The sequence below is a fragment of the Saccoglossus kowalevskii genome, chromosome 9 (genome assembly GCF_978046115.1).
Source record: "Saccoglossus kowalevskii chromosome 9, keSacKowa6.1, whole genome shotgun sequence".
Classification (NCBI taxonomy): Eukaryota; Metazoa; Hemichordata; class Enteropneusta; family Harrimaniidae; genus Saccoglossus; species Saccoglossus kowalevskii.
The window spans coordinates 34,112,619-34,136,077 of record NC_140649.1 but is presented as its reverse complement, the minus strand read 5'-3'; the positions used below and the strand labels follow the sequence as shown (position 1 = coordinate 34,136,077).

The window sequence follows — 23,459 nt, the reverse complement described above, 5'->3', positions numbered from 1 at the left end:
ATATCATTAGAAAATGAACAATATGCATAGTATCAATGCAATGGGATTTGCTGTTTTTAACAAGAAGTCAAAAATATCAGTTTTTACCAAAAATGTCAAAAATATTCACCAAAATTAGAGAATTGTGGATGTCATTACAAAATGAACAAATCTGAGAGAGGTCCACATGTAGTACCTATATATGTAATAACAAAGCAATTGGAATTGCGGTTTTTAACAAGGAGTCAAAAATATCACTTTTTACCAAAAATGACAAAAATATTCACCAAAATTAGAGAATTAAAGATATCATTACAAAATGGACAAATCTGAGAGAGATCCACATGTAGTACCTATATATGTAATATCAAAGCAATAGGACTTGCGGTTTTTAACAAGAAGTCGAAAATATCACTTTTTACCAAAAATGACAAAAATATTCACCAAAATTAGAGAATTGAAGATATCATCATGAAATGAACAAATCTGAGAGAGGTCTACCCAAGGCACATATACACCAAGTATCAAAGCATTCAGGCTTGTAGTTTTCAAGAAAGTCAAAAATATAAAACATTGACACGGACGACGACGGACAATCCCTCATATGATAAGCTCCGCTCGACAAAGTCGACAGCAGAGCTAAAAAGGAAACTGGTGGTAAAAAGGCTAAAACAAGTACTTTTATTGGTGATGCACCTCTAATAGAGCAAATACAGTAATTTAACATAAAACATCAGCTGCAAAAAGAACAAAAGAAAACAGTTTCTCATTGGCTACCGATCTCTGTTTATTTTAATTGTGAAAGATGACACAAGGTAAAACAACATGGCTGCCAGTCAGCCATCTTGTATGACGTAATCAAAGAGAATGAATTGGTAGCATATTATACGGTGACACCGTGATATTTCGATTTGATTAGTGTTCAATAGGAGACTGATAGGAACTCTTATTTAGTGCTCTCACCAATTTATATCAATTTATTATTGAATACCCAAGTGAGATGTGAAAGCGTTGAAATGTCATCCATACATCAACATCTAGGTAGCCTAGGAGATTGTCTGCCAAACTAAAATAAACATGTTTTGGATTATGTATGCTGAATTATACTGTTTCCTCCTGAAGATAAGGGTCATGAACAATGTCTACAGCTACAAGCCTCAAAAAATATGATTTAGTTTTTCATTTACCTCTTTGCGCACCATCATTTTTCACTTTAAAATTGTACAATGTGTAAAATGTTTCATTCTAGTTCAATTTAAGTTTTAAATATAAATATGCATAGTTCTGAAAATTACTTGGCGAATATTTACTTTTCTATATTTTTTAAAAAACAATTTTGAATCAAATGAACATACTTTTTTTCATTGGTTATCTGCCATGATCAAAGTTTGAGAAAAAATATGAAAAAAATGTTGTGATTTTTAATTTGTGACTGCTGCAAAAGTTTACTTTGGTAAAGGGTAAAACAGCAAATGATAGTAATGTATGAATAAAACAGTATGTTTGAAATTGTATTTAATTGTATTTTACAAAGTTTGTATTTACAACATTTTATTTTAATGTTTAAGTTGATTTGTTGTCTTGTTTTTCTGTTTGTGGGATGTATTTACAGAGCCCTGCAATGGGTATTTCCAAACAAAATCCAATTCTAGTCTTTTAATCCTATAGGTATCCTTAAGCTTGTATCGTTATTTGGAATTCAATGGACATAACAGACATAGCAACAAAAAATCAATTGGACTGAACAAATATGGTACATGTATTGCCATGGAATGAATTGTATGTCTGTAACACTATCCTTTTGTGTCCAGATTTTTGTTTACAAGAATTTTTCTCTCAATGTATCATTAATACTGAACTCAGCGATCAGCATAGGACTTCATGGTTTACAAAAAAGATTTATGGTGAACCTCAACAACTCACTACAAAGTTATATAACAGTCATATCGCCAGGAATTGTAGGAATCTACATCCCAAATCCCAATTACGACAGTCACTTTGAGACAAAAAGAAGACGTAATTGTGAGAAAAAAAAATCATCAAAATTTCCTTAATACTGAAAATACTAACACAATCCATGATGATATCATATTTTTATATCTAAAATACTAACACAATCCATGATGATATCATATTTTTATATCTAAAATACTAACACAATCCATGATGATATCATATTTTTATATCTAAAATATAACATGAATTACTGTAAATGCATTATTTATTCACTACCAATACTTTTTAATTTCAATATTTTCGCTGATAAGTAAAATCCACTAAATTAGATCCACGTGAACATGTAAAATAACAATAAAACTCATTGTTTCCATGACAAATTCGTGAAATTAAAACAGTGAATATGCTCAAAACATCAAAATAGTAAAATTAAATATCAGTGAAAATAAATGGTTTTACAGTAACTATTACATGCTTTTATTATCTCATGTAATATATTTTATAATTTATTACCATTTACTATAACCTTATATAATAATTCTGTACCAAAAGGCAATAAAGTTATTATTATAACTGTTACAGCTACATTGTGGCACATGTATTTCATTTAAATCTGTCATTCAGAACCATAAAAGTCGTACGCATGACCGAGCGTTGTCAAAAAACCAATTATGAATGACCTAAGAGCCGTAATAGTATTTTTGTCTTATCAGAAGCACATCTGCAATAGTAGTACATATAAAACCATAATTGTATTTGTTGTGTATTCTGAATCATTAAAATATTACTTATTTTGACCACTAGTGTAGGAAACAACCAGTATATTGTGAAGGCGGTTAGATGAAAATTATCAAACACACACAACCTGTAAAATAGTAAACAACAACAACGTTTATTACGTAGAGACAACAAAACTTCTAATAAACATAATTATACACAGATTATATAGGTTAAAATGACCTTTGGTAAGTGGTAGGAAAACTTAATCTTGATTGTAAATTGTTTATTAATAACACTGATGATTGGTTTAAATTAAGACTCCTGATTGGTTAATTAGACGGCCTGTCGTATACCAAATCGATATCAAATGAAAAATGCGTTTTAGTTTCCAATAATGACAGACATGCCATTCACATAAGCACATACCCTACTAATAGAGCAAATACAGTATCACCTTGAAGAGAACACTATACATATTTGTACCTAAAATGGATGGAATTATAATTTGCCACATGCATCCATTGATTATACCGGGGTATCCAATAGGACATACCAGGGGATAATACGGGTATGACCTTCGAATATATGACCTCTCTGGCATTATAAACATCTAAACCTTATGTTAAAAATGAAAGGTGACACCAGTGAGCGGTATGCCTCCATTACAGTAACATGCAATCATCATCACGTTATACATAGCTGCATTACAATGCAGAAAAAAGACAAAACCAGATTAGGACAGCAAAAATAAAAATAACACATCACCTGATGTGATTATCATAGTAATAAGAGAAGTGACAGCAAACTTAATACCTCATTTTGTAAATATTTTTTTAGAATAACCTTGATCAAGAAAATTGTTTAATGTTAAGTACAATTTAGAAGCACAGTCGACTATAAATCTAATAACATATACATGTTGCGTAACCAGGGAAAGGTCAAAGAGTGCAGCAGTTGATGTAAGACTTAATTGACTTCAACGGTTTAGAAATAGAATTACCGATATTCGTACCACAGCACAGCATCTTGAATTGAATTTCCGTGATTATATGCCGTAACCTCGTTATGACCTGGTATACGAAATCAAAGTGCCGACAACTCAGAATATGAAACAAATTGACAACTTGATTCTGATAGTGTTTGATTGGGTAGAAAACTCACCCACTAGATGAATCGTGATAACTAACTTGTTACAGCATACAAAAGCACTCAATGGCTCAATTGGTTTTCAGTTTATAGATACCACAATTACCACAGTTAACAAAAGTCTAGTGGATGTTTAGTGGAGGGCTTTAAAAAGTTTTAAAGTCCAACTCAAAAATAGGAACACGCAAACCAATCTTAGCGATCAAGAAAGTATCCATAATATAATAACTAAAACAAATTAGACAAAACAAAATAACACACACATTTTATTTTGAAAACTAGACTTGCATATTATAGTGGTCATCAAAAGGCTCATGACTGGTAATATTAATAGCAAGAGAACCCTCAACAATTAACAACTCTCTTGTTAATTTCCTACTTTTGCAATAACCCAGCTTTCACCATTTATACACTCGCACAATATTTTATTTTATTGAGAAAGCACCAAAAAACAAATTAGAAACTGCATGCAAGTCTATCCGGAAACGATAAATACAGTATTTATAGATACCAAATTGCTGCAATTGTCAACGCAGCACACACGGTAATAGACTGCAGCGACAATAAAGGTATTTTCCAATTAAAGCTAGAATCGTTGCTAGGGCAAGCAAACTACTGGTGATAGCATAGCAACCCTGGCGTATCTTTTGTCCCAATGGAGCTAATTGTCCAATTAACATTTTAAAACACAAGTAAGGTCAGTAGAGCACAGGCTGGCAGGACAAACGAGCGTACCCTCCTGAGGGACTATCGTGACCCAAGCAAAGCTGACCTGCTGAGAGTTTCCTTGCACTAATGATCTAGTATTTCTATGAACAAGTTAAACAGTTTCAACATGAACATTATAGTGCTTTAATCCTTGGAGCGCAATCCTTTTTTCTAACCAAAATGTTGGTGCCACGTTTTGCTTATTTGAAAGTATTTTCCATAATATTTTTGATCATTTTGGACCATAATTTCCTATTAGTTACAGGTGCAGATAAAAATTATAGTAAATAGTGCAGAAAGCTAACTTAGGCATCCCAAGGGTTAACCATGGGTTTCATTTTTTACTCATAGTGAAATTCACTAAATTAAAACCCTGCAAATATGCGCAGTTGACAATAGAATTTATTGTTTCTTTCAAAAACCAGGGAATTTAAAACCTAATAAACTTTCCTGCAAAAAGTCAACTAATATTAAATTCAGTGAATATTTCCACCTATAAAATTACAAATACAGTGTTCACATGTGTACAGCACCTGGGCCAACCTGATTTGGGTTTTGCTATTCAGGATTTGGGATTTCAAATCAAATTACAATCTTTATAGTAATGTAGTTTGATTAGACTTAATTAAAATACAAACCAATATAAAAATGCAATTTAATTACAATTTAATTAAACTGCACAAAGTGACAATACCTTAAATCCAATGACATTCTACTTATAAAAAAGTTAAATGTAACGTGTCTTGGCATCAGCATAAAGGTAAAGGACTAGGTAGACACACAGTACATCAACGCAATCCCTAAACCCAATGCCAAGACATAAATCTCTTAAGAATTGACTTCAATATTAATTTTTCAGTATCTGTTTCTGGTTCTAGGTTTTATAGACAAAGTTTTTGCTTTACTTATGAGAATATCACAAATCTAAGTTCAGTGGTGGCCATTAGTGATGCTAAACCAGTATGGAATAAATGTAACTGTTCACAACAATAATAATAATTTAATAATAATTTATTGACACAACACCAATGTAGTACAATACGGCAGTATGGCCACTAAATACAACTATTAACTACATTTAAAATAGAATTAACATATTTGGCGAAAGGTATCATAATTTGAGTATCCAAAGCACTCAGGCTTTACAAATAAATGAATTTACATTCTTGATTTAGTTTTTTCCAATTTTACATGTACTTCTAGCAAATACATGTACAGTATTCCTGTAGGCATATATAATATCAGATAAATACATCTGACATACGTTGTAAGATACGTCACAGTCATTGAAAGTACATCAATGTATTCAAAATTTAAAAAGAATCAAAGTTGGATAAATAGGAAGACATCTGATAATACTGTTGAAGTCCTTTGTTAAGCGCACACATGTCAAGTACGTCAGTACTGTATACACAGGGGTTTCACCAAGTTATGGAGTAATATAGATTTTAAAAAGCAGGAGACCAAAAAGTTATAACAAAAACCCTGTGCACAGGTCTAAAAATCTGGGTTGGTAAAAAGTGATAGCGAAGATATCAAGTTAATATTACATGATCAAAATACAATGTACACACAAACAGTGTTCAGACATTTTGGGCTCACCAAGATTCATGACCCCTTCAAAGGTCACACATCCTGGTACTTTGTATGACCTGGTTTTTCAAAGGTCACACATCCTGGTACTTTGTATGACCTGGTTTTTCAAAGGTCACACATCCGGGAACTTGTATTCTAACACAGGAAATATTTTTTTGTTTAAATCTGAAGTGTTTTCAAAGTGAAATTACAAAACATTAAAAATATTACTTGTGAGCTCCAGTGTACCATGGTGAAAATATTTCTGTGATGATATTTTGTGACTTAAGCATCACATAATTTTAAGGGACCAGGAACAGAACAGGAACTGTTGAAATTTTTTTATATAATTCAACAGTGTATAGAGTGGAGGAAAGAAATAACCAACATAAACTCTCCCCACTTTATTATATCTGGTTGACGGGCATACCCACACAAGAAAAACTCAATATGACAATATAATAATTGTTATGCAACAGCCGAAAAATCAATTTGAGAAAACCATGAATAAATGATCACAATGCAGTACGTAAATGCTATACACGATTCACTGTGCACTTAATATCTATCGGTAAGGTAAGGGAGGGGCAAGTTTTAATAATGGGGACGTTTTGATTCAATGTAAATGCACTTTTTGTAAAATATAATAATTAAATTTGCGATGCTATAAACAATAAAAGTGTACAATAAAATACGTATTCTTGCAAGCTGTAGAATTTGACAGTAAATTTGCATAGACATACTCGGTATATGTACGAAGAACATCGTAATATACCGGTAGAATGAGGGATTTCATTTTAATGTGAAAATGTGCCTTCCCAGTAATTATGTAAATTCCAGATTTATTTGCTGTAAGAGAACCAGACATTCTTGCATTCCATCATGATGTCTAACGATACAGCTTTCATGGTTTTTCATTCTGATTCCCTTCTTTAGCATTCATTACCATGTATCATCAAATAAACCTAATAACCCTGTACCGGTACATCTTTATCCAAAATATAAAAGGAATAATGAATCTGATTGGTTCAACAGGTCCAATGAGACATTATACACACATTATAAATCCCTAAAACATAAAGTTTTATAAATATCTCTTATGCGCATAAATCACTTCAATATTTATTCTCGAACACACACCCAGTTTCTAATTCATCAGTAAATTTACGAGGTAATACATTTATTTCAGAAATGGCGACGATAAAACGCTAACAGACAATGCTCAAGGTAATATGTATTTCAAAAGAAATTAATTATTATTACTAATTGTAATGAAAATGGCAGTAACAAATTCATCATCTGGGGAATGACAAAATATGTGATATAATAGGTATCATGGTATAATCCGTAGGGACCCAGAGTTACAACGATTCATGGGTGCTTTAACGATCACCGACAGTGATTTAGCAACAATTCAACATACGAGGTCGACTCAGAGTTTGGTCAGTAAAGCATTCTATAAAGAAGAGATCCAATCTCGCATAAAAGAATATATCACACCCTCGCAAGTACATCACACCAAGATAATTATCATCAATAACCATGGTGACAGGATCACTGATCATTCTATCACCCAGTTTGTTTATGACCCAAGGGTAGATAATTTACCATTCACTGTGTGGAACCATCTATGATTACCCTATTTGCTCTTTTAAAAACACATCTCCAATATAAATGAATATAAGCAAAAAAATTGCATTTATTGTTTTATTAAAATATTACTTATTTAGATTAAATGATGTAAATGCAAGGAAAAGCAAGACACTGCAAAGTCTCACAACTGGAATAATTATGGTTTTCCATAAAAATTTTAAACAAAAATTTATAATAAAGTTTCAATAAATAAATACTAGAATAATCTCACCCACATATCTATTGATGTAATACACTACATTTGTATAATTGGTGTATACCATAAAATTGTCCCCGCAATAAATGTCTGCACTGTGATTTTTTTTTACAGAACTTTTTTTTTTGGAAAAATTCAAAATAAAATTTCACCACAAATTATTTAGATAACGATAGATAGATTGAAGCGTCATTGTCATCGCATCCAGCCATATTGTGGGATCAATCCATCATATACACGTTTATACATTTACATGAAATTTGCAGCAGGACTATGTAATCAAATTGAAAGAACAGATGTAAAAGCTAAACTATAAGCAGTTTCTTACAAAAGCACAGACAGAAAATTTTAATTTTCTAGCTACTCTCCCTTCCATATATTACAATCGTAAAACGTTGTAAAGGTCGTATTCAATAAATAGAAGAAACTGTCTTATAGGAGGGAAAACAGTTTTATTAAAACAAGATTGCAGACAGTAATTCCCAGTAACAGAAAGCATTGTATAGCGCAACTGTTTCCATGGAAACATAAACAACAAGCTTTGCTTATAATAATAAGCTATAATCCATGTTTTGTATGCTAGTGGCACTTATTTTATTTTTATACATTGAACAAAGATCTGTGTGATTTGCATGACTATTGTTTAATCCGAAAAACATCAATTATTCACCAGACAATATAGCTCATTTTTATATGATAATTTGACTAAATAAAAAATTTATTCTTGCTTTTATTCATTCAATTTTATGCATGTTATCATGTTTTGATTCTAGCATGCAAGAAAAAAAAGAGAATTATTTTGGTCATATATCTTGTCAGACAAAATTATAGCATCAGTTTCATGTCCCTATCAGCAACAGTACTTTGATTTCAAGCCAAAACTAATCAGGTTTGAGCATTATCCCAGGGCATCATGTACTAAGTTTCATAAAAATCTGTTTAATGGTACTTGAGAAACAAGTGAAAATGCTTAAAATGTGCTAGTCAATATGCAAATTAGGTTATTACTATGCATGGATTTTCACTCAAAACTAATCAGGTCTGTGAATAGTCATGGAGCATCTTTGTACCAAGTTGAATGTAAAGATTAGTACTTAAATATCAGCATAAAAGCTGAAAATTTACTCATTATACAAATTTAGTATTTAGTATGCATGAATCCAATACTTATCAGGTCTGTGCATTGTCTTGTGACATCTATGTACCAAGTTTTATTGTAATGTGATGATAAGTAATAATAATAATATTTATTAAGCCTTTGGAACGGCAACAAGAGCAAACAAAAGAGATAAAAGTAACTCAAGATATCAGTGGGAAAGTCGAAAATCCTTATGCAAATTAGGTATGCATGGATTTTTACCCAAAACTAATCAGGTCTGAACATTGTCCCAGAGCATCTATGTACCAAGTTTCATCAATATCCAATGAGTGGTTCTTTAGATATCAGTGGAACAGTCATGGAACAGCTAAAAATCAGCTAATTATCATGCAAATCAAATCTGCGTTTTAGCCCAGAGCATCTATACACCAAGTTTCATCAAAAACCAACATATGGTTCTTGAGATATCAGAGGAACAGACACACACACATGCAGAAAGGCTAACAGCAAAGACTCCCATTGTGTGCTTTGCACACAGGAGTCAATTTAAAGAAAAATACATAAAATGTGTGAAATTGGGCTGAAGCAAATAGTACCAGTACTCACATGGTGAAATTACTTTGGATCTAAAAAGTAGATTTTAACTCCATGCTATGACAGAGAGCATATTAAATTGAATGAATGTTTTGAATGAATATTTTAAAATCCTACCATGAAAACTAAAAATCTATTCCTACCATAGAGCTCCATGATCTACGTACCTCAAAGATTAGCCATTTCCAGACTATTGACAGAAAGACAGGTCACACTAAACTAAACTAAAATTACATTTATATTAAATTATTTAACAATAGATATTTGCATAACAATAACCAACAATCTTATAAGGAGGACCTGATTATCAGAGTAAGCTGAGGTAAATATGAACAAGAATAATGACAACAATAGAGTGATAAAACTGTTTATCTGGATTTAGCCTACTCAAAAACACACAGGCAGAATGTACAAAACATTAGCTTTGTTCACATGTGCTGGGAAACGAAGAGCAAGATCGCTTTGTAAATATTCCACATCAGTGAGCTAAACCTGCAATTTGTTGTATGTTCTTGTAGTTTACATTTAATTTGATGTTCACACCTTTTCATGCCTTATTCCCCTACTATTGAATAGGTAGGGAACTGTTTTAAACCAGAGACTTTGTTCACACGCGTCTCATCTCAGGGTTAAACATTAAAGTCGGGATCAAGAACAGCTCTCTGACTCTGAGCTACACTATCCGGGGTTAATGTGTTCACAGGTGTTTTCCTACAGTGGGTTAAAATTAAACCCACGTTGTACTACACGTATGAATACCACAACTGACTACATCGGTATTTTCGAAATATGGTCCTTGTTAGCCAATAAGGTTCCGTAATCCTTTTAATTTTCCCCAATGGGAATTCATTAATTTTAATCAGGATATTGATGAGAATAACCTTTAAATTTTACAAAAGTCCCTGTGACTCTAGATTTCAATATCATATAAGTCGCTTCACATTGTTTTGCCACAGTATCCCAGAACCACAAGTAAACTTGAAGTGTACCATATTTGTATAGCATTTCATTTCAATGTGGCATTGGATAAATTTCACTATCTCTATATCACCAATGATAAATAGTTTTATAGCATAATCATTTTATCTACGGATACTAACACAAAAACTGATGGAGACTAAACTGGGATGTAAACAATGACTGTAAAAAAGTATACAAAGAGCCGTTGGATTCATTTTTTTGGGGCCTGGGTGACAATTTCTCATAAAATGTTGGAACCTACCTTTTGTTAATGCATGTATTCCCATCTTCACCTGCGAGAAGTTGCCACTGCCAAGTTCACCACGGATACGGTAAAATCCAATACGCTTCCCAAGCGTTATTTCCTTGATCACCCTCTGATCGTTACTTAGATCATGCGAGAGCCGCTCGTATGCAGTCAATCGCCGAGCACGTTCAACAGTGTTCCCATTCTCGCCTGTTTGCGACTGTTCACTATGCGACAGTGATGTTGTTGTGTTCTCAATGCTTTCTCTGTGGACAACACCTACACCACTTGAACGTCTACTTCCCGGTGATGACATCTTCAAAACACTACGCCGTCAATCACAGTAACAACTGTACATAAGATATTCTGATTAAAGAAACTTAAATAGTGATTGTTGCCACGACGACAGCTTCCCAAAATGCCCATTTTGCTAATCAATAGCCATAATGCCAACTCACAGTAGGAAACTGTTAATGTGTTTAACAATAGTTCGCAGATTATTATCCAATATCACAGCCGTTTAATTACTCAGGAAAATACTGTGGTTATTTTTTAATACATCCACGTCCAGATTATATTAATGAGTTCCCATGAATGATGAGATAGGCATCCAGAGTTTCTACTGAGAAGCAAGAGGAAAAATATGCATTTCAGTTCAGTGATTCAAGTTAAAAACAAGCATGAAAGCTCAATATATATCCCCTATATATATATGTGTGTGTTCTTGTACCAGACAGGTAAACCGATGATGTTATAGATAGATAGATAAGATAGATAGATAACAGCTTTATTACAACTGTGTTGAACATTTTACATTTCTAATTTAGTGTTTAAAATGTAATAAAGTTATTATTAATTATTAAAATAAACATCGATCTAACTTAGGCTGTTAATATTATAAAAAAATAAATCAACTGAAAAGAAAAACCGAATTTCAGTGGGGTGTAGTTACCACGCTACAGTGAATGAACAGCTATTTACATTATTGGGTTCAAGTTTTTAGCAAAATCTTTGGAATCATTAATTACAAGGGCGAGTGACACTTGAAGGTGTATACAAACACTTCTGATAAAAGGATCCGGTAACGCCGACTGTTTTTGGTTCGTTTGATTGTACGAATGAAACTGTTTACTAGCGTGTTCTTCACAGCCACGGGAAACTAAAAGAGAGTATCACCTGGGAGGTGTGATAATAATAGACCGTTACGGCTGTGCAATTCACAAAGCGATGTCGGATGTCTCTAGCGGATTTCATTCGACGGTTTCACTGATCGAAGAAACTATCAATATGAGATCAAATTGCCGTGAAAATGTCTACCAAATTCATTATCAGACATATGCCGTTATGATACCCATGTATTATTGCATATTATAGAAACCCCACGTCAAACCATAACATAACACAACCTAGCCTCAATGCCACAGTAGAGAGAGGAACACTTCGCGGCCTGTCAAGTATCCGGTTCTCATATATATTTTCACACCTTTGCAACCATCAACATTTGAATGCGCTAACCGGCGTGCACGTATGCTAAGTACACAATGAAATGCCTCTTCTATTGATCTCTATGACATCGGTAAAAATTTAAAAGCAAAAATATACAGACTTAGTCACCGGCGACGCCGATCGGACCAGCTGAACATGTTTCTAACGATCGAATCGCGTAAGCCACATGCGAAAGAACTCCGCTTACCTTATTTTACTTCATCTGGCCTTCTACGTGACAGTTGGATGCAAGTTGGAGATATCTCAGTGGTCAGTCAGCCGAGTATGCCAGCGAATACATGCCAAATAATTGAAAAGCTTTGGGCTCTTGTTGCCGATTGTCAGTTACCTTTGCGTATCACCGTGCAGTGGCGTTCCAATATGGCAACCATTATTTGCATATCAGTCTGTTGACGTCACCAGGGAAACGACATATAAGGCAGCGTATTTGCATATTGGGTTGAAAGTGCGCGAAAATCGAGCGTGGTTGTTTGGCACAATCGTAGAAAGTAGAAGTACAGACTGAGCGCAATTGTAAGATAGCATAACATAGGCGTTTGCACTACTATTCCGGAGTCATTAAACCCCGGTCTGAGATTATACGGAAATTTTGTCGGCAAACTTTTTTGTTCGCAATGAAATTATTATTCTATTAGTTTTATCCATGGGCAAGGGGTAGCTGATACAGATTACAGCGAATAAAAAATGCATTTTACGGGAAATAAAATGGAAAGTTCCATTTACAGTAAAAATAGGTTTTAAAATTTACAGATAAAGCAAATTACTAATTACATTTTAATAATATACTTAATATGTTTAAGCACAGTCCCTCTATCAGAGGGACTGTGGTTTAAGAATCAAAATTCGAAATTTCGAAACTAATAGTCTGAGGTTCACTACAACTCTCCCAAGACGTTGAATACACTTTCCATTTCAAATACTAGAAACTAGAAATTATTCTTGCATTCTCTTTGATTCCATTGAATATTTGAACACTTGTGACTCATTTTTTCCCACACGTTTTTTGTTACAAGTATCGTCGCTGAGGTCGCAATTTAATCTAGCTGAAACTCGTACCTTTTTGTTACATTACTATTTTGAAACATTTTCCAAAATTGGAGATACATAATTATAAAAAAATTGAATTATAAAAAAACAGGAATATCGTGCACCACACTTGAATTCTGCGTTCATTCACTGCAGTTCAACTATTTTAGGTTACTGCTGCTAAACGGTAAACTGCAATAGTAATCCGCAATAAGACATGTTTTATCATCTTTTTTAACGAGTGCCCGAATCTGACGCACACCACATGTATAACACGACTAGTAACAAAATGGTTGGTTTACTCTCAGGCTACGAAAGGTCAACACTCAGATTTTTTCCCGGTTAGATCTGAAAGTATGCGCCTGGGCGTTCGGCACAAGAACGACATAATACGAAAACACACGAATCTCTGAGTTTATGTCAATAAACTAGGAGCAAGGTCCGCCGTGGCACGCATCCTACGGGCGTAATCCCAAACTCGTACCTACAACAATAGGGGTGGCTAGTCTGTTTTTGGTTGGTTGTCCGAGTTCCTATACTAGTATTACTAGTCGTCTGAGGTTCACTACAACCCTCCCAAGACGTTGAATATACTTTCCATTTCAAATACTTGAAACTAGAAATTATTCTTGCATCCTTTTTGATTCCATTGAATGTTTGAACACTTGTGACTCATACTTGTCCAACCAGAACATAATAAAAAAATTCGATATGCAGTTATTAGAAATGATTTACATACTTTATTTTCAATATTATTTCGATGTTACTCTTACATGTATGAAAAGGGAAAGTCAACACTAGAGGGCGTCACAATAGCTGCACGACAACAGACTTGCCCAATCACGAGCTGATTTACCAATAATACCATGTCAGAGCAGGAACATGGTTGAACAATACAGTTTCTCTGTGTTATATTAAATGTGGGTCCCATGCAACGTATGCATACGTGTATACAAACAATACTGTGCAGAGTGTGACACTCTAGAAACAATAAAATAAAAGATTTTGAAACTCTACACAACAAAGGTCATCAGCCTTTTTTTAAACAAGCATTTTGGTCTCGTTATTCTGTCAGATTCTAATAAATATGAGATTACACATGTGTACTTTAACATCCACTGTTAAGTATGTGAACATCCTGAAAATGCCACTCTCAATTCATATAAAAATTGTGTTCAACACACACTGTACATGTTGCTTGGGACTTACATGACCAATTGTGAGGACTGTGGTGCTAGAGAATTTCTTTTGGTTTATTTAAAAAAATATAGATTGGAGAGATTGTGAATCAGACAGAACCCATGCCATCACACTGCACCCTTAGGTCCTGCAAAAGCACAATTTGATTGTAGTAAAGATAGTCAAGTAACCGTGAATAATAAAGCCAGTCACGAGTCTAGATATGGGCAGTGTTCAAAGTGTGAATTAATCCAATCTAGTTCACAACAGTTGGGATGGGAAGAGTTTATAGATAGACTGATAAAACCATACACAAATCAAGAAAGAATTTTCTGTGCTGAATTCCTCATAACTTGCATGAAAAGGAGAGTAAAAACGACCTATCTAGGAAGTCACACACGCAAATACAATGGCAATATTGGTAATGGTAAAAATCACGTCTCCAGGCAATGAAGACTGCCCTCTAGTGGTCAGAAGAAATGTACAATTGTTAGAAAGTGAAATAAATACTCGTAGCACATGTGCTTGTAACAATTTGCACAATGATCAGTACAACCACAGACCTTTTAAGGTCTATGGTACAACTAATACCGAATCACAAAGACATTAAACCTGCAGACTGCAAGCAGTGAAAAAGTGCAGTGCACTTGATACCAGTGAATCAGCTGCATTTTTATTTTCATAGAATATTGCATAATTTAAGCAGAACACCACTCACTAATGGAAAACATGATAGATGGAATGACAATATGAACCAAAAAAAGAAATACAGAAATCATAGATGATTTGTGTGAATGTTGCAGTGTTTCAAATGCTGATAAAGGTTATAGCAAAATTTGTCTCTTATCTATCCCCTAAAAAAGAATTATTTGGAAATCAACAAAATATATGATTTTGTCCCCAGCAAAAGAATGCTGAATATTAAGAAATAGTTCCTGACTTTGTTCCACTGGATATTACTTTCCACCAATGTCCGGAAAATCTGCTAACATTTCACTCATTAACAAGCACATTTATATGAAGAATGGGTCAGTCACATTTTGTTGCTATGGCAACTGTCACCATTAGCATATTTAGATTAGCAGCTACTATACTAACAGCCAATCAACATCACAGACGTCCAGTGAACACGAAAACAAGGACGAAATAATATCAGACATTAGTAGCTAAGGAGAGGAATGGAAGTCAAATACTCAGGTTAAAGGTACCAGGCTTCAAGTAAAGGAATTGTTTCAGTATTCACTGAATACGAATACAAGTAATCCGAGGAACAAACCACAAAGGTATATATCAGTGGTGTCTTAAAATGCAGCTCCAGAATGCCCAGGATTTAACCAGTGTTTCACAAGATATGTAATTTAAATGGTATGCCAATCATTTGCTATATAGACGAAAGTTATCAGGTGTGTTAACATCCCATGTGCTAACATTCGGACATTTTTGTCTCCTCTATTTCCGGTCTGAAAACACTAGTTTATGGTTTCAATCAGCTGGATTAGTGGGACAATGCTTGTAATGACAATTCGTGAAGCATGGTGACATCGTTGGTTATACAGTCACATGGTTGAGATTTCTTTTGGCTATATAATTTCAATACATTGTGACATTGTGTCACTGACATGTGAACATACTCAATGTTTCTGTCCCTGATATTTGTTGTGAAAATATTAAAACAATGGCAAATGTTTCATTTTGGAAAGTTCAATGTTAAAATTGGTCAACTTTTTTATTATGCAATTTAAAATACTAAAAGTGTCCATGAAATCAAAATGGTGACGTTTTGGTGATGCAATAACTGTTTGGCAGAACGATTTTGTCTTTCATATTTTTTAATGGTTGAGTTTTTTCAATTATTTTGTTAGTATTGATATTATACTTCAAAGAATAAGGTTGAATGATGTAACAAGAACAATATTCTGCTTTTTATTTTGTGCGTTGTGTAGTGTAAGTTTCTGCCCCAATTACGAGTGAATAGTGTAACTAAGTCATACAAAATGTTTTTGGTGGTAAGAACAGCTCGTTTCAAAATTGGCAAAGTAGTTTAATTGTATTTTAATATTAAATAGATTAATTTTCTAAATCGACAAAATCCCCAAATAACTTCAGTGACTTTTTGTTAAAATCTGTAAGTTAATTATATGCAAGTCCATTTTGGTCACGTCATGGATGGTATAATTTCTGAAATACTTATCAGAAAGTGTCAACAGTTTATTTTGCCGCTACGAGCATTGGTACAATAGATAGCATTTCGTTTCTAGACCGGGGATAGAGGGACTGTGTTTTAGATGAGTATCTTGCCCAACTAGTAAACTCACTTTGAAATCATATTATACAAACATTTATGTTTTTATGCATTCTGGTTATCGAAAATATAAATTTTCTGGAGCACAACCAGATCAAGAAGAAGTGCGATTTGCATACTGAAATCCTTTTATATACCCAGAGCCACAGTTTAAAGTTATTGAAGTATAAGAAATGCAACTACTCATCAAGTGGTTTGGTATCTGGTTCACAATAGATCTACAAATTAAAACTATATCCTTATTATATGTTTTTAGTTATACAAAAACTGGTAATTTTTGGTCTTTACTTAATTTAGAAAAAAAATATTACAGCCATTTTTTGTAAACTGCCTTCTAACAAGTCCCTTGACTGTTGAAAAATAGTGATAGAGTGATGGGCAAAACTGATATATATTTTTTTTAAATATTCAAAATGTATCTGACACAATTTCAACCAATTGGGAAAGTGTTTGAAACCACTCAAGAGTACTGTTACAAAAATGGCCAATCACAGAACATGTTGGATACATGTAAAAGGACAGTATTCCAACCAATCAAAGGGCTTGTTAGGTTGATATGTTATAGCTCATCGTGTTTATCTATAAGTGCCTCAGGATCAATAATTTGGTTACACAGTGCCGGCGTTTTGAATTCCATTTCATATTCACATCGATTTGGCTCAAAAGCAGTGATGACAACATTATCAATACCACACCGGAGATTGACCTAGAAAATATAAAGGCAAAAATCAAATAAATTTAATAGCTAAAAATACAAATAGTCCATTCAGCATTGAATACTACAATGGTGATATAAACACTGAATTGGGGAACCACAGGGACAAAAACCAGTCAGTGAATAAACTAAACCCATTAGGTTGATTAGTTAGGAAAAGTCTGGCTGCATTGCAGTGTGTTTTCACATACAAACATTTGCTGACAAAGGCTAAAGCAAGTCTGAGAATATACAAAATTCTACACTTTTTCTTTTTCAAATACATTTCACACGACAATTTTAGGCATATCAAATTAAAGCGAGTGGGCTCATCACCTGCGCACGCGCGGGAATTGAGTCTCAAGCAAGGATAACAACACACGCTAAAAATGCAATGGCTCATGGGTTGATGCTTGTTTGTAAACAATGACACACTATGGCCATCTGACGCATGCGCAGGTGACGACTCTCTCGCTTTAATATACACTCTGTCTGACTATTATTTTGACCTAACATGTCTAATGTATAAACACCCGGGATAGCAACATGTGTCAGAAGTAGCCATATATACTACTGAGCATGTTACTGCACATATATGCAATGCATTATGGGAGAGAACTTTACATCCTGGAAACTATGTCAACCTTTAAAAAGTATTAACAATATTACCGGTAGGATTCATCCCCTGTCATCAAGCTAAATTTTTGAGATATGAATAAACAATCCTACCATAGAAACCAGAGTAAAAATCAAAGAAAGCTTAGAAAGAACTCCCATGTGCTGAGAGTATTGGAGACACATTAAATATAATTTGAAATTACTTAGCTGAAAACTAATTATGCAAATCAGAAAATTAATATGAACAGATTTGAGTGTAAAACTAATGAGGTCTGCGCAATGTAACAAAAACTCTATGTACCAAGTTTAATTGAAATGTGATTAGAACCAAAAAAATATGAATTATTATGCTAATTAGGGAATTAATATGAACAGATTTTTACCCCAAACTAATTAGGTTTGTACATTGTCCAAGAGCATCTTTGTACTAAGTTTCATTAAAATGGAATAATTAGTACTTTAGATATCAGTGTGAAAGCTTAAAATTGGTTAATTATGCAAATTGGGTGATTAATATGTACAGATTTTAACCCACAATTATCCAGGTCTGTCTATTATCCTACAGCATCCATGTATAAACATTCATTGATATGTGATGATTAGTACCTGAGATATCAGTGTGAAAGTTGGAAATTGGTTAATTATGCAAATTAGGTGATTAATATGCACAAATATTTACTGAAGACTAATTGGGTCTCTGCATAATTCTAGATTCATTGAAATGTGATGATTAGTACTTTAGATATCAGTAGAAAAGCTGAAAATTAATTATGCAAATTAGGTAATTAATATGCACAATTATTTACCCTGAAACTAATCAGGTCTCTGCATAGTCCTAAAGGATCTATGTACCAAGTTTCATTGAAATGCGATGATTAGTACTTGAGATACCCTGGAAAAGCTGAAAATTAACTAATTATGCAAATTAGGTGATTAATATGTACAAATATTTATCCGAAACAATCAATCTCTGCATAGTCCTTGAGTATGTAAGTACCAAGTTTCATTGAAATGTAATGCTCACTACTTATATCAAAAGCTGAAAATTAATTAATTATGCAAATTAGGTAATTATATGTACTGATATTACCATAAAAACTATCAGGTCTGTGCAGTGTCGTATGACATCTACGTACCAAGTTTCATTGAAATGTGATGATTAGTACTTGAGATATCAGTGGAAAAACCGAAAATTGACTAATCATTATGCAAATTAGGTAATTAGTATCCACGGATTATTACCAAAAACTAATCAAAACCTAGCATTAGTTCAGAGCATCTATGTACCAAGTTTCATCAAAATCCAATGAGTGGTTGTTTAGATATCAGTGGAACAGTCATGGAACCACTAAAAAATAGCTAATTATCATGCAAATTAGGTAATTAATATGCACGGATTTTTACCAAACATTAATCAAATCTGCGCATATGTTCAGAGCATCTATGTACCAAGTTTCATCAAAATTCAATGAGTGGTTCTTTAGATATCAGTGGAACAGTCATAGAACAGCTACAAATTAGCTAATTATCATGCAAATTAGGTAATTAACGAGCATGGATTTTTACCAAAACCTAATCAAATCTGCGCATTGGCCCAGAGCATCTATGCACCAAGTTTCATCAAAAACCGATGTATGGTTCTTGAGATAGCAGTGGAACAGTCGGACACACATACACACATACACACACACACACACACACACATACATACATACAGACACACTAACTGCAAAGACTCCCATTTTGTGCTTCGCACATGGGAGTCAATTACAATTTTGACCAGTTTCAATGACATGTCAGACTTAAGTATTATCAGGTGACCCCATTTTGTTTTTCATTTTCAGCAACCTAATGAACCCATGATAATGATGGTATGGTAAACATAAAATACAATCTTTGATTCAGCTCAAACCTCCTTAATGTCTTCAATATTCAACACCAAATAACAGTGTCCAAACTATATGAACAAATTCTTACCAAAGTAGATCTGTCAGGTCCATTCCAACACCTCTCACCACCATCATACTTCATCTTGGAATATTTGTTACCCTCTGGACCCTCCCAACCTTTCCATTTCCTGAAATTAAATTAAACGACAGCCCTCCTGGTCAAAATAGCCCAGCTGCCTGAGTAGTGTCGTCTTTAAAATTAATTTGATATTGTTCTGTACAGTGAGATATTAACTACTTGCCATGGTTATTGTTTACACAACATTCTTGCTAGATATCACAACCATGATAGTTTATATGGTTGTTGTTATGGCAAGTACAATTGTTTTTATCTCAGAGACTTCCACCCATGGTGTCTACATACCAAGTATTAAATCAATTTAGCTGGTATTTTCCAAGAAATAGTCGAAAATAGAATTTCTACCAAATAGGACAAATATTTGTTAAAAATAGAATATTGAGGATATTGTCACAAAATGAACAAATCTGAATCCATCCAAGGTACCTACATATCAAATATTAAAGTAAGTGGGTTGATAGATAGATTGACAAATGTATATGAACAGCTCTGTTATCTTTTTATACTCATTGTCGATGACAGAACAGAGCTAAATCAAAGAAAGCTTAGAATGAACTCCTGTGTGCTGAAGGTATTGTAGGCGTGAAGTTATAACAAAGAATACTGTATTTACTATATATTTACATTAATCCCATGTGCTTGTGACAGAGCAAATACACCACATTTAAAAATATAACTGCAAGCAATGATCAGGGGGGTTCCAAGTAGCTATGGTTTAACAATTATAAATATTTAATGAAATAATGACCATATAAGATGACTAGACATGTCGGTCATATATCTTGTCAGACAACAAAATAATAGCACCATTTGCATGTCCCTATTACAGTTATGCATATTATTGAGGTCACATGACCATATAGTCATCTGAAACATCAGACATATCACATTGATCTCAACCAAAAACTAATCAGGTTTGTGCATTATCCCAGACAACTATGTACCATGTTTCATTGAAATATGTTGAATAGTATATGTGAGACAAGTGAAAATACTTAAATTTGGCTTATTATATTATGCAAATTAGGTAATTATTATAGATGTATATAAACCCAAAACATTAAATCACATTAAATTGTTACAATGTATTCATGTAGCAAGATTCCTAAAAATAAAATAAGCACTTGAGATATTGCCAGAAAAGCTGAAAACTGACTAATTATTATGCAAATGGTCTGTGCATTGTCTTAGAGCATCCATTTACTAAGTTTCATTGGATTAGTACTTGAGATATCGGTGGAAAAGCTGAAAATTTACTAATCATTATGCTAATCTATGGTAATTTTGAAATTTTCAGGACCATAGTTGGTCATAGTCTTTCACAAGTCATTGTGAATCGCATGGACAGTTTGACAATAATGAAATCTTTTTGGATAAGAAAATGGAACCAGTTTGAGAGACAGAGTGACTAATATTGTCAAAGAAAGTAATAAAAAATACCACGTGAAAATTAATTGGCACTGTCTAGTGAATTTTGGGGCTGGCCAGTAAAATAATGACTGTTAGTTTGCTTATTGCCCTGTGTTAGTTGACCACATCTATGTTCCATTTCATAATGCTTAGTTCCTGCTATAGATAAAATGTGAAGAGTTCAACTTTCAGTGCAGAACTATGTGTTGGTGTCAAAACTGTAGTGCAGACAGTGCAGTTATTCTACTATTTGTAGGATATTCTCACAGGACAGTGTCCTGATTTCAACACTGATTATTACTACTTACCCTAATGACGTCTCTTTGCCAGATTTTTTTTGTGAAACTTTTTCAAACGGACAAAACTTGTATGTGTACCTGCAAAAAAAAAACACAACAAAGTCAATAAACATTACACAAAGTCAACATGGTGGACAATGAAAACATTGTGCCATAAACTGTAGAAAAACATCAACATTCTAAGTGGAAGAAATTCAATATCATTGTACTATTCTAACATTGGTCAGTCACGCATTTGGCAAACATTTCCATTATTGATCATTGGAGGGCGGGCTTCTTCTTTTACAGCCCTATGTCAAAATCAATTTCAGTAAACACTTACAACACCACATCTTTTCTGCCTTGCTTTTAAAATCAATGTTAGAAGATTAACGATCATTACTCCCACCATTTTGATTACTTTGGCAGCTTTAGAAGCAAATCAAATGTCAATAATGCTTCGATACGAGGATGCTCACAACTTACTCCTTATCGTGGTACTCAAAACATTTTCCTTCTAAGAAATAAAATTCATTGTCACCGCCAAGATCCAAGGACAGCACTTTTTCAAGGTCAGTGATTTCAGTGTTTATTTTATTATATCTTGCATCTTCAACTCGGAATTCTTCTCTGGCTTTATCCGCAACTGTAAAATAAACAAATACCAAAATGAACATGGTAATCAGGACTCCAACAAATATAGTTATGACCACGAAGTGAGCTTATGAATGCACCATTTTACACTTTCATTTGTCACTACTGGCTCATGGCTACTAACAAAAAACAATTCGGTGGTCCAAACAAATATTTTGATGGCCTGCCCCAAAAATTACTAATCACCTCTTGTGAGTTTAACAAATTAGTGACACTTGTTATTACCAAACGCTTCAGCGTGGTATTAAGAGTTTGTTTTCAGGGGTAGGTGATACCAAGGTGCGAAATGGATGCACATATGGGGTTAATTCCTTGAATTGCAATATAGAGGGTTCAGGCTGAAATACAATATATAGTGTTTTCATGTTTCGTCTGATATTTCTGTGGTATTCTGCTGCTGTAAGTAATGCACGATTTGTTCCGAAATTCAGTATATTGTGTGTATTTCAGGGTTATTCGTTTTTTGCTGAAAACACCCCTATTTTTTAGTGGCAGAGTCGAATAGTCTCACTCCCACTGGGAAATCTGCATTGTTGCTTGAATGTGAGCTAATTAAACACATTTTCCAGACCGGCGAAAGAGTATGCAACAGCCAATTTTAATAGCCTGTCACATGATTTTACTCTGAATGTCAACATGAAAAAAGGCTAGTCCATTTTACGCAGGAGTAATTGGGAGTAGAATATGTGAGGGATAATATCAACAGAGATGTGTATAGTGAAAAGTAATATCTATCCTTCATTTGCATCTCTGAGCATTTCTGTTTTAGTATATTGGTTTGAAAGTGTTAAATTTGCATGATTTGCAATGTGTTTTATTTACTGGGACTCCCCTATTGATCGAATCCCAGGTTTGAACGAGAACGGCACACCACGTGATTCGTTTGAATACAATGCTGATGGCAAACATGCCGTGTTACTGCGGTACTCCA

At 33.7% G+C, this 23,459-nt stretch overlaps 2 protein-coding genes across 3 annotated transcripts in view; both read right to left on the bottom strand.

Annotated features, from left to right (window-relative positions):
- Positions 1 to 12,668, bottom strand: part of LOC100375071 (serine/threonine-protein kinase NIM1-like) — a 67,153-nt gene extending 54,485 nt beyond the window's left edge. The window contains exons 1-2 of one of the 2 annotated variants that reach the window (XM_085503440.1): positions 12,527 to 12,668; positions 10,849 to 11,455 (exon numbers count right to left, since the gene is read on the bottom strand). In XM_085503440.1, the coding sequence (XP_085359566.1) occupies positions 10,849 to 11,149 (301 nt within the window). In that variant the 5' untranslated portion in view covers positions 11,150 to 11,455; positions 12,527 to 12,668. The remainder of the gene's footprint in view (positions 1 to 10,848; positions 11,456 to 12,526) is intronic. The other variant, XM_002734450.4, reaches the window with a different exon arrangement.
- A 1,414-nt stretch (positions 12,669 to 14,082) lies between these two features.
- Positions 14,083 to 23,459, bottom strand: part of LOC102806948 (glucosidase 2 subunit beta-like) — a 25,957-nt gene continuing 16,580 nt past the window's right edge. The window contains exons 10-13 of the mRNA XM_085503437.1: positions 22,361 to 22,520; positions 21,905 to 21,973; positions 20,136 to 20,235; positions 14,083 to 17,552 (exon numbers count right to left, since the gene is read on the bottom strand). Coding sequence (XP_085359563.1) covers positions 17,406 to 17,552; positions 20,136 to 20,235; positions 21,905 to 21,973; positions 22,361 to 22,520 — 476 coding nt within the window. The 3' untranslated portion in view covers positions 14,083 to 17,405. The remainder of the gene's footprint in view (positions 17,553 to 20,135; positions 20,236 to 21,904; positions 21,974 to 22,360; positions 22,521 to 23,459) is intronic.